We start from the raw sequence: 12,393 nt of genomic DNA on the forward strand, positions 1-12,393 counted from the left end.
TGAACCCGTTTGTATTGAATGATCAATCCAGGGCGATGCAGAGCTCATGTTCTTCTCCCGTGTGCCCTACTTCTAACAAAGGTAGAAAACGACCTCTCATAGACAAGAGGGGTGTCCTTAATAATCTAGTCTATTTATTGATAGAAAGATAAATAATTTGCGCTCAACTACCATATAATATTACGCCCGACCTCCGTTCCTGCTTTGTCCTCTCTATAGACTTGAGGTCTGTTGAAGCTTATTTTTACGTGTCAAATTTTGAAGGACACTTACATTATTCTGGACGCCAGTTGTCCTATTTTCGAAACTAAGTAACGCTTATTGTTCAGGCCAACGTTCTTTTATCGCGAAACTAGGACACGTTTATGTCATTCTTATTCAGACACGCCAGCGAATTTTTGTGTTCGGGCGTGTAACAAAACTCAAAAAAACAGTCCTTCGCTCGCAGAGGTGAATTCGGAACAAGCAGGTGGGAACTGATGCATGATGCATGATGTGCGATCACTGACGTAACGGGATCAGCAACACGACAACTTGACGACAACACCCATATGTCCTTCTCAACTTCAAGTTATGTATAGAGGAGCGATTCGGGTGCGTGCCCTGCGTCAGGTCAGCGTTGGGTCAGCGCGTCAGGTCACGCGCCGGCGATACTGGCGGCACGTCGGCAACGGAAAAACTAAACTACCTAATCCGGGATGATACAGCTGAGTAAGTTTGGGGGATTCAAGACATCCAACATCTCCTCATTTCTTCCTAACCCCACCAGAAATGCCAACCACACAACCAGGAGGAAAAGTGCTCGTATCTGGCGCAAATGGGTATCTTGCCATTTGGGTAGTTCAAACCCTGCTCGAGCGCGGGTACTCCGTACGCGGAACAGTCCGATCGGAGGAGAAGGGAAGGTACCTGAAGGAGTATTTTAAACCTTTCGGTGAAAAGTTGGAGGTAGTGGTCGTTGAGGATATCTCCAAGGTGCGTAGCGCTTGTCCAGAGGGAATAAGTGGCTTGAACTGAGAGTTTATGGTAGCCAGGAGCGTTTGACGAGGCCGTGAAGGGAGTGGACGCGATCGCACACACTGCATCGCCATTCCACTCCAATGTCGAAGATCCGCGAGGTACATTTTTGTAAAGCCACGACGCACCCGCGTGATTTGAGCATGCTTTTATGCAGACTTTTACCAGCCGGCTATCCGAGGAACCGTCGGGATTCTCGAGAGCGCGCTGAAGAACGGGTGCGTTTATTCCGTGACTCGGGTATCTCGGGCTAACCAACAACAATCTGCTAGGACTAACGTGAAAAGAATCGTCGTTACGTCCTCGACCGCCGCTGTCATGGACCCTCCTTCAAAGCCTACTACGTTCAGTGAGAAGGACTGGAACATGGGATCGGTTAAAGCAGTCGAGGAAAAGGGTAAGAAATCGGAGCCGATGGAGATATACCGCGCGTCGAAGACGCTAGCTGAAAAATGTTCGTGACTTATTTGCGTCGATTCCTTTTTGGCCCTGATCAAGTTTACATTTAGCCGCATGGGACTTTGTCGAGAAGAACAAGGACAAAATTCAATGGGATTTGACGGTTCTCAACCCTCCCTTCGTGAGTGCGTTGATTTCTCATGAACCTGACGACTAACCACCGAGCTATCTCTAGATTTTCGGCGTGAGCATCTTCTTATGTCAAGGCGTCCCACTAAGTGAATTTCTGACTAAACATATAACAGCCTCCAATCCATGACGTTAAATCACTTTCGGCGCTGAACACGTCCCTTCAGTATTGGTACAACATGGTGGTAGCCGATACACCCAAAACCAAGGAGTCTCTTTCCGGATCTAGCTCGTGGACCGATGTCCGCGACATTGCAGAGGCACATGTCAGGGCATTGGAGAAGGACGCGGCAGGAGGAGAACGTATCATTGTTAACGGCGGTATGTGTTCACCCGTTTCGCGTTCAAGTTCCATGCTAATATTATTACCATAGGTTCGTACCACTGGCAGGACTGGAGTTGGTTTTTCAATTTTCGACTTGAATAACAACTGACCTTCCTCTTTCATCTAGTTGATACCGCGAACTCCATTCAACCTTCGCCCATTCCATCGCACAAGCTCCCTCGAGGGGTTCCTGAGATGGAAAGGGTGTACCTGATCAACTACGACAAAACGAAGGAGGAGAAGATCCTCGGAATCAAGTTCTTCACCCAGGAGGAGTCGACTAGGGATATGTTGGCTGACTTTGAGAGGCGAGGATGGTAGGAATTTGGTTGCCGGTAGAATTCAGGTGGAATTTGTAAAGGAGACACAGATACAACGGAGGGTTTTATGTTTAGGCCTGAGCTCTGAGCCGTCGTCTTTTCATGAAATGCCCGTGCATGACTGTGTTGGGAAGAACTCCATCTCAGACTGGAATAAAAACTCATGGCCTATTTCGCATAGCAAACTCGCAACGTTCGGATGCTTATGATTTGAGATAGGCGAGCCCTACAAATTACTCCTCGGCCCACATGGCATACTTATATCAAACATTCCATGCGTGAATCAAAAAAAATCTGTTAAAAAACTTTCATCTATACTATGCCCTATCAGTACTTCGGCAGACCCTCTCAGTCGGCGGTCACAAATCATAACGCTCGTGCCTGGCGCCAAATTCAGTCTCCGCTCGGCTTCCCCTGAGGTAAACAAAAGCAAAGGCCGCAAAAAGGCCAGGTAACAGTGTATCAAGACATACTAAGTAGTAGATCATATATAATCTACATACTATCGTTGCGCGAAGTCAGTAAAAGAATCAAAATGTATCGTTACTCTGCGGCAAAAAGTAAGAAGTCAACTGAGCTGGTGGCAGCATGGAGACTCGAGGCACTTGCGGCAACTCAAGTCTCGGTTTTGCGATGGGTCGTGGGCGCGGGCGTGTTTGCGAGCTGGTTGGTGGTACTGGGGACATGTTTTGGGAAAAGTCTCCAGTATGGGAGGTATTCAGCCAAGTTTGTTGAGGGGTGCTGGGGTGTGCTTGAGAGATTTCCGCTGAATTGGTGAGAGGTGCTAAAATTGCAGCACGGCGACGACCCTCTTGATATAACCCTGCAAAACGATCACTGGTTTTCAACTCGGGATGAGAGGCAAGGTGGTCCTTGATTCTTGTAGTAACCTCGGGGATGGTTCCCGTGTTTGAAATACTGAGTGCTCCCGCAAGGGCATCAACATCGTCCCTTTTTTTGTAAGTCGTCAGCGGCTTGTCAAAAACCTTCGAAACGATGTCTTGAGCAACCTGTGCACTCCGAGAGAGAGCATCCGCCGCCTTTTGCACTTCCTTCTCCCTCTCGACGCGTTCCTTTTCTTGTCGTTCCTTATCTTCCGCATCAAACGCTGCTCTCATTTCGGGAAGTGTCAGGACGCGGCCCTTAATTTTGGTGGAGCCACGAGACTTTTTGGCGCGAATATTCTCCAGCTGTATTCGCACGTCGCCTAACTCACGGCGTATAACTGTACAGTGCGCGTTCGAAGCCCTGAGTTCAGCTGTCTGCATCGAGAGCGACATTGACAGTCCGTTGACTTGGTTTCGGAGACGTCGCACTTCCTGAACAAGTTCGTCGTGTGACTTCTTTTCGTCATCATGAATCGGAAGGTACTGAAGTGCGGGAAGGATTTTGATTGGTGTAAACGAAGACCGAGTTGTTCGAGTGGATGCCGGTGTCACGGTGAATCGATTGTCTGAAAGCCCGTTGTTTGGTGTGATGGGAGTGTGAATCACATTATGAGAGTGTTCAGAGGGGCCGGTGAAAGGATCATCGAGTGAAGAATCGAAAGCAAGTGAAAATGGATCGTTGATGAAGTCGAGTGGTTCATCCCAGTCACAGAAGTGAGAATCGGGTAACGGGGACATTGTCTCCACACTTGAAAGACACGGCACGGCCTCCAAATCATCGTCAGAGTCTCCGTTCGAATCATCCCAGTCACAGAAGTGAGAATCGGGTAACGGGGACATTGTCTCCACACTTGAAAGACACGGCACAGCCTCCAAATCATCGTCAGAGTCTCCGTTCGAATCATCCCAGTCACAGAAGTGAGAATCGGGTAACGGGGACATTGTCTCCACACTTGAAAGACACGGCACAGCCTCCAAATCATCGTCAGAGTTTCCGTTCGAAGTAGGGGAGTGGTGGTCCATGGGTACATCATTGCAGGATGGGGTGTCGTCACTGTCAAACGGGGCGTATTCACTGTCCGTCGTATCGTCGATTTCGGAGAGGTACGCTGGAGGAGATGTTGGCACTTCATCTGGAAAAGATGCCGGAACATGTGCAATCACGGAAAAAGATTTGCTTGGAGCAAAATCATCCGCCGTAAAAATAGACGGGTTCAATGGGTAGATCCCAGTCTTCCGGAAGGCCGCTTGAATGAGTTCAGGGGTAATGACATGCCGCACTTGAAGATATTCATGAATGATGTTGTATCGGTTCATTGAGATGCCTTCTGCGACACGCTTGTCACAGTGATAGGACCACCGATCCTGTACAGCCGAAAAGACACTGACATCCAGTGGCTGAGTTTTGTGTGTTGTTTTTGAAGGAAACGCAATGAGAATAACATTGTTTTCAAACGCGACGCGTTGCATATCGAACGTTTCATGTGAGTCGTGACCGTCGTAGTTGAGGAAAATGGGTTTATCACAAACACGCTTGGACATCGCGAAAGGAACAAATTGGTCTGTGAACCACCGCTCACATATTTCACGGTCGGTCCAGCCATTCGGAGAGAATGCGATGCTAAAATATATAAAAAGCATTAGCCGTCATTGATCAATCAAAATTTCAAGAAAACTTATTACCTCGATACAGATTCGTCGAGTAGCCTTCGAGTATCGGGTTTAGGCCCATCCTTGAGAACGAAGCTGGGTGGCATCGCAACACCAGCAGCAGAAACACACTCAATGATTGTTACAAGCTCCAGATTGTCGCTCTTGATTCTGTAGCGCTCTTTTTGACGGCGTGTAAAAATAAACTTGCGGCCATTATTTTTTCGCCCTCCACCCAATTGAATACCTTTCTCGTCCATGTTCCATTGATGTTCTGGTGGGATTCCATCATACTTTTCCTCTACTTCCTGACGCAGTTGGAAGTAATGCTTCATTGTCGGTTCATTAAAGTTGTGCGCTCGGTTTGGATCAAGGCCACTGGCTTTTCCAAGCTTCAGCTCTGGATGTCGTTTGATGAAGCGCCGATGCCAATGTTTTCCGGGATACACCCCTTTGATGGAGAGTGCACGTCCACGCAGGGTTGCAGGGTCCATAGGTTTTGCCGTGATAGCCGTGTGGTCACACCACGAAAGAAGAACATTCTCCTCAGAATTAGACAACAGACGTCGCCTCTCGTAAGATTCTTTCCTACTCTTGTGAATCCCCTTTGCTCTATCTGATAAGGTTTGCCGGCTGACCTGTATTGCGTTGAATAACACAGAAAGAAAAAGGCAACAAACCCACATTGTGCTCCTCTGCAGCTTTTGCTATTGAGGGAAAGGTTCCTTGAGCAAGGCCATTCAAAGCAGCTTGAATTCGGAGCTCGTAGGTGTTGTCGCTGGTACTGCGGTGTGTGCGTTTGAGGCGTGCCATAATCAGGGTGAGACGAGCGCTAAACAAACACGCGTCAGGACGCGCCTAAATTTGGACTTGTTGACGCGTCACGGAGCTTTTACGGGGATTCTGTTTCCAACTCCGCTGTCAGCAAGCGTGACAATTCCCCGAAATCCTCGTTCGAGGGGACCGGCGCAATAATTCATATAAGCGTTCAAAACAACTTGGAAATGGTTTGAAATACACCCAAGAACATATATCTCAAGTATCTAAGGTTTAGCTAGTGTAGAACATATAATTCAGAAAGTGCCGACTGAGAGGGTCTGCCGAAGTACTGATAGGGCATAGTAGCCTCCACCTACAACCCAATTCAATTCCTACAGTATCAAAAGATTCAAAACCGCCCATTGGAACTTCTGGAGAACCTCAATATATACAGTATGACAAATGGATGACTTTCCGTAAGGTTTTTAATCCTACATATCATATTTCGGAGATCGAATGTCAGTTTAGTCGTTTCATCTATTCAAGCTGACATTCCGCAAGCTATTTATCGTTCCGTTCCCAATATTTTGTGCTGCATGGTACAGTCATCCACCCCTTAATGATACACCACCCCCATTTGATACACTTTTGACTAGCAAATATCTCGCTCAATACTAGACCGATTTTTACAAAACAAGTTGTAACAAGTAGTACAAACTCATATCTACCGCTGTACATAATTTGGATGCAATTGAGGTAGAATTGGCAAAGCTGTGGAGCATACAAAATGGACTGTTTTTCGGAAATAGCCAAATACAGCCACACCCCTCAATGATACACCCATAATCTTAGTTTATCTCCATGAAATGTGGGTCAAACATTGTGAAATTTGGTATGGTCATAGAAGGGCATTTATCTGAGATTTTCATGTAGTTTTTGTAGAGAAAGGCTGTTCTCAAATTTGTTGAAGCTAATTTCTCATTTTGGGTGTATCATTGGCAGGTGGATGACTGTACGCTGAAGTTAATTACAATGTTTACAGTGTCTGATGTAGACAGGCTATCATGTACTATACAATTGCTATACAACAGAAGGTTGTTTCAGCCAATAAGGGGAGAGGATGAGGCCAAGATTGGCTTGGGAACATTTTATTCTAGCGAGTTTAATCTATGAAGAGGGGTCTGACAGATTAAGTAAGGTTTATTGAGATGTGAAAACAGGCACGAAGAATATTTTTCGTCCCCATTTGGCCCCGGCAACACGGCAACAGAGCCAAGATATCAAGAAATAATCTATTTCCCCGAATAAAAGCTTACGGAAAGTCATCCAATAACTCATCGCCCAAATTTCCAATTTTTTCTTATACATTAACCACAAACAACATAATTTATGTATAGGAGCTTATCTACGACATAAATGTGTTTGCAAATGCTCGAATATCCACGACTTTGCAAGAAGGAAAAGTTCGACGGTTGACTACTCAGGTGGCGTGAGAGTCACGCTCACGCACTGCACCTTGCTCACGCTGAATATACATAATGCGGTCGATCAGAAACCTACGAACGAGGTCGCGATCGGAGTCTGTAGAAATTGAAGTCTTGTGACGGTAACATACACTCTCTACATGTCATTTTCCTTCGCGAATTGGGCTTTGTAAAAAAGGGAGTTCAAGGAGTCAGGGTCCCCTCGTAAAGTTTAAGCCACTTCACTGAAACGAGACGACTCGTCTCGTTTCAAACCATGCCCACGTTCATGGGATGTGGCAAAGCCAGTGGATTCCCAAGAAAACATGGATATGGCCTACCTGGTCAGCATGGTCACGGTCAACACTGGAGACGAGAGACAAACGAGTGCGGCCAGGAGGTTGTCGCGAGATCGGGGTGTGGGCGATGTAGAGCAAAATTGGGAGAGGCGGAGCGAGGAGGACGTAGCATAACGTCAGTTCCTCGAGTGTGCGATGCACTTCTAAAAGGGTGCAGAGCCTTGTATCGACAACGTCTCCAGTAGAAAGTTGAGCCTAAACGAGGTAAGGTTAAGCGGGGCAAATGAAATTTGAGGGAGGGGTATCCCGCATAGAATCACATGTTTTGGGCGAGGATAGGCAATCGAAAATATGCTAGCTCTCAGAGGGGGTCAAGAATGTTGACAGGGTACTATGATCGATTCCCTCAGTCTCCAAGATAAGATTGGTAAGGATCTGAGCGGTGGATTGGCATGGCGTACGGTGAAAGATGGGCAAGGATCTGGACGACTGGGTATAAGATCCACTGAGAAGATGGAACTCGCGGAATCAGGCACCCTGCCAAGGAGCATGCCAACAGCCTCAAGCTCAAGCTCAAGGAGGAAGTCGAACCATTTGATGCACGAGTCAGCGTCATCGCGCTGGTATTGGCCGCATTCATCTTGGAACACCTACGTGTCAAGAAAAATACAAAGACGGGCTTGGACGGGAGCGTTCTAAGAACTCAGCAACGTGTCGGAAGGGACATTTCGCACTCTCGAGTGACATGTCTGACGGACAAGGCCCAAAATCGTCCTGTCCAAACTCTCACATTATTTGTGATGAAGATAAGGCAAGAGTGTCCCATGACAGACCGACGAAACAAAGTTGGGGAAGTCCATCGCGTCAAGCGGGTTGCCTGTTAGTCGGAAACCAGGGTGGGAGATTTTGAGATGGAGGTAAATGCGAGATGGGAGGGCTAATGGTAGAAACGGTAGTAGCTGGGGGACTTCTAGTATGTCGTAAATTGGACGCCATAAAAGAAGAGACGATGCCAAGGGAAGGACGCACAGACAATTGAAGAACGTGGGATTAATAACCCTGGGCTTCTCGCGGCTTCGAAGGTGTGGTGAAGGCTGGTGAAGGGGGGGTCGAGCGACCCACAAGTTACCAACCGATCTACCATTGATATACCCCTGGCTGTCAAGGCGTACTGCAGATGTGACCTGCAATGGCCAGAGTTCCCTTTGTGCGTAATGTGGCCAAACTGTCCTCGACATCCAAAACGAGATCTACAGGTGGTCACGGAAGTTGGTCTCGCTTAAGTATTGTCCTCGTTGGTAGCTACCAGCTATTTGCCAGATCCAAATGAAGAAACGCACATGAGTCTGATGCTCTACACAATTGAGCTAGGCGGGCCCTTGGATTGAAGATCGGTGGAGTGCTGTGATGATCTTCGCACTCGTCAGTGTGGGGGTTGAAGAGGATTGCCTGCCAGCAAAACAAGACAAAACAAACGCGTAACGCGTCATGCACCTGCCTTCAACATTCGGACACCATTCGACACACGCAAAGCTACCACGCGTCAGCTCTGGCAAATCCGTGCCTACTATTGCGTCCTTCTCATTGACAACGAAGAAAACAAAGAAACCAACAGTAGAGAGCGTCTAGTACACAGACGGGGCCATCCTGCCTATCAAACCCGAATTCATGGAACTCATCGTTATGCGGAAGAAGATTTCTTTAGTGCCTGGCTACTTTGATCTGTTCTTCCATATTTGGATACCTGTTAGACAATCCTCGAGAACACAAAAATTCGAACGAGACTTGAAATTATTTGGAAGCCCCAAGAGCATTGTATAGCGTTCCGACTCATCAAAGATGTGCGTCTAAAGTTTCCGTTACTTCGAGGTATCTTTGTCCACCAATTTTCTCGCCTTTTACAAGGCATCAATTTCTTCAAGATCCCGGCGAGGTGGGTCGCTTCTATTAGCTAAATATCACTGGAATACTTGGCATTCTAGGAGGCCCAAATGCAAATAAAGAATCCCCCGCCCCTCTGCAGCACGCTTGGAAAGTGCCCCCTTGGCAGTGCGCAACGGGGCTTTTCGCCGTAACTATGCTCACATCAAAGACATCTGTCTCCTGGCCAAGTGAGTGCATTCGTACATATATCTCTCTTCACTCTACCACTCAGATCCCCCACTTAACCTCCCCCGTCAGTATCCCATACTAACATGACACATCAACTGAACAGCGGATACCCCGATATCGTCAGAGTCCAAAAGTTCGCGGGTCGGGTTGTGGAGGGTTCGATTCCCCCCTTGATGCGTTATATAACAGGTGTTCGTTGGACAATTTTCTTTATACCTTCCCATCTTAAACCGGCCACCTATGAATGGATGGATGGATTTTTTATTCGACCAACTTCGATCTGCTTTGAATAAACTTGATCTACGAATGTAGCGACGACGTTACGGGATGGTTGGGCGCTACGGGAGAACACAAATATCTCTTCTAGTTTTGATAGCCTGAGCTTCATGTCAACTAACGGGGCAGCTAAAAACTGACCCCTCTTCCATTTTCAAATGCAATGATTCCGAATAACGCTTCGCAAAAATCTTGATGTAAAAAAGATCGTATGTATATCACTTCAAACCACCCTAATTAACTCCCCCCTCCACCTTTCAGCTCTCTCAAAAACGCCATGCAAATACTCAACACTCCACCCCCTAAAAAGCTTCTTCCCATCCCCAAGCCACCCCTCCACCTCCCTAAAAGCACCTCCACCCTCCTCCCCATTCTCTTCATCTCTCCAAATGAAAGCAAGTACCCCATCCCAGCCTCTTTCAAATATTCATACGCGCCATTAGACACATAAAGGGATTTTGAAAGCTTGGAGCCGGACCAGTCGAGGATGAGTGGGGCATACGCTATCACAGGTGTCAGGTCCTTTATCGTCATCGGGGTCGGAGTGAGGAGAGAGGGGGAGAGGGAGATGGAAGGGAATAATAAGATGAGTTGATGCCATAGAAGTTGCTCAGCGTATGTTCCTGTGTAGTACACATATGTACCCTCGCACGACTTTGCAAATTGGCTCGAGACTGGTGGGTATCGATAGAATACGCAAGGCTTCGAACGATGTTCCTCACCGGTGTGTTAAACTCCAACGACGCCACTCCCTCTGGGTCAGCGCTATCAACCGAGTGATATCCATGGTCGGGACAGTAGAATTCGAGTTTCACTGATCCAGAAGGCATGTCCGTATATCGATTCTTATGCCCGTGTTTCTCTGCGAGCCCACATTTCGCGCACGGACATGCCCTACGTGCGGCTAAGCACCCGGTGTCGGGTGCGATTTCGGGACCGAGGCGAGCATGGTCTTTTATCATCGCTTCGATGATACATGGGACCCCAGGCATGCGCATCAGATCTTCCTGGTCAATCATCTGGTACCAGACGTCGGTGAACGCCGACGCAGCATCCGGGAGCTCCCTATAATCTGGCAGAAAGCTGTCCTGCGCATGCGTGATTCGCTGGCTGCGCTGGTAAGCGTACCCATCCCTGTATTCGCCCTTGTCGTTGTCTGGAGCGGTGTCGACGATGCCCACGTGGACGATCACGGAGAGGTTGTCCACAAATTTCTGGAGTTCCTCGGAAGCGTTGGGAGCAGCACGAAGAGAGGCGTAGTACGCTTTGATCTCTCGCGCGATAAGAAATGCAAGGATGAAAACCACGATTGTGCCGGCATGCGGGGAGTTATTCGGTTGCGCGCCGATGTGGATTATAAGAGTGGTGGGCTGGTAGGAAGGGGAGGGAGAGTCGGGGAGGGGAAGGCCAAGGTATCGGATATGAGAGGAGATGTATTCGTTTCTGAAAATGTAAGACCCTCCGCCCAAGGGGTTGTGTACTTTCCCGTCGTGACGCAGAGGAGCGGGGGATCGTCCAGAGTCGGCACTGGCGTCAGTGCCAAGTAACCTCCTGCTACTGGATTCAGCGTTGGAAATGGGGTGGTAGCAGCCACACACCTTGCGGGAGCTTCGAGGAAATTGACGCCCTGTTCTACAAACTTCATTTGAGAAAATGAGAGGAGACTTGGAAACAAAACGGGAACGCGTCTTTAATGAAACCCTGATCCCATCAAAGTTTGACGCCCGGAACATTGGACCCTGAAGCACCCTTTTATTCAAACCCCGAGCGGGATGCGCCCTGATGCGCCAAGCTCTAAATGTAGACGTTCCAACTTTTGTATTCTGGCGGATTCAAGGAAGGTCTAAATGGTACTCACATAGTGTAGAATATACCAAATTGTCCATACGACCAAAAAAGCAGCGACCAAAAGCACAACTGGCTCTAAAACAATCTCTCCATCTCCTCAATCGGCACACCCTCCACCAACTCCTTCGTAGCATACACCAGTCCCTGCGGCGGTCCAATTCCATACGCCCTCATCTCACTCGCCTTCAACGGTTCCTTTAACTTATAAAGCCCCAACACCGGATACCCAAACTCACTCTTCTTCAAACCGTTATCAAAATCATCGTTACCGACCCCGGTGGGATCCTGTATTTGGCCGGGCGTTTTGGGGCGGCTTGTGAGCATTACGTGCCTACAGGTCGGTGGGTGGTGTGGGTCAATTACAATGCGTGGAAGAAAGGAGAAGGAAAGGGGACACACGTTATCGCCCCCGTCGCCCCTGTAGTATAGAGCCATATCCTCTGCACCGTCTCTCGGACCTTGTACGTCCTGTACTCATGGTTCTTCTTCCGTGCGGCGATGAGTTCCGTGAATTCAAGCTTGATGGGGAGGATGGCGTCTGTGTATACGCGCTCTATCTTTGGGTTCTTGGATTTCTTCGTTGATGATGATGATGATGGGTTCGAGGACGCGGCGGGCGCGGGTTTACCCGTCAACGTTAGTTGGCGCGTGGCTGGTTTGTGTGCGTCGGAGGGTGTGCGAGTGGGGGGCATCGTGTATGGTATTATAGGAGCGACGTGGTTGGAAGGCGTGAACACGACGCGTCACGCGTTTGTTTTGGCGTGTTTTGTTGGGAGAACTATATACGGAATCCACGGCACTCGGCACTCGTAATTGTATTAGACTCGAAACCAGTCGCCTCGGAGTAAT

General features: G+C 48.2%; 3 protein-coding genes across 3 annotated transcripts; 1 reads left to right on the forward strand and 2 right to left on the reverse strand.

Annotated features, from left to right (window-relative positions):
• Positions 1-771: 771 nt before the first annotated feature.
• Positions 772-2,251, forward strand: LACBIDRAFT_304052 (uncharacterized protein; the record flags this gene model as incomplete). The annotated part of the gene is made up of 9 exons (XM_001884499.1): positions 772-975; positions 1,031-1,118; positions 1,175-1,235; positions 1,290-1,471; positions 1,527-1,597; positions 1,652-1,660; positions 1,722-1,926; positions 1,980-2,003; positions 2,058-2,251. The coding sequence occupies 9 exons, from the start codon at positions 772-774 to the stop codon at positions 2,249-2,251; spliced, it is 1,038 nt and encodes a 345-aa protein (XP_001884534.1).
• Positions 2,252-6,933: 4,682 nt separating this feature from the next.
• Positions 6,934-8,452, reverse strand: LACBIDRAFT_330299 (uncharacterized protein; the record flags this gene model as incomplete). Its single annotated transcript, XM_001884592.1, has 7 exons — positions 6,934-6,951; positions 7,057-7,071; positions 7,107-7,127; positions 7,351-7,563; positions 7,770-7,958; positions 8,142-8,245; positions 8,338-8,452. 7 exons carry the CDS (start codon positions 8,450-8,452, stop codon positions 6,934-6,936), a joined length of 675 nt encoding a protein of 224 aa, XP_001884627.1.
• A 3,081-nt stretch (positions 8,453-11,533) lies between these two features.
• Positions 11,534-12,263, reverse strand: LACBIDRAFT_304054 (uncharacterized protein). The gene is made up of 2 exons (XM_001884593.1): positions 11,944-12,263; positions 11,534-11,875 (listed from the first exon to the last, which is right to left on the reverse strand). The coding sequence occupies exons 1-2, from the start codon at positions 12,234-12,236 to the stop codon at positions 11,620-11,622; spliced, it is 549 nt and encodes a 182-aa protein (XP_001884628.1). The 5' UTR covers positions 12,237-12,263; the 3' UTR covers positions 11,534-11,619.
• Positions 12,264-12,393: the final 130 nt, after the last annotated feature.

This window comes from Laccaria bicolor, genomic scaffold, assembly GCF_000143565.1.
Source record: "Laccaria bicolor S238N-H82 LACBIscaffold_26 genomic scaffold, whole genome shotgun sequence".
Classification (NCBI taxonomy): Eukaryota; Fungi; Basidiomycota; class Agaricomycetes; order Agaricales; family Hydnangiaceae; genus Laccaria; species Laccaria bicolor.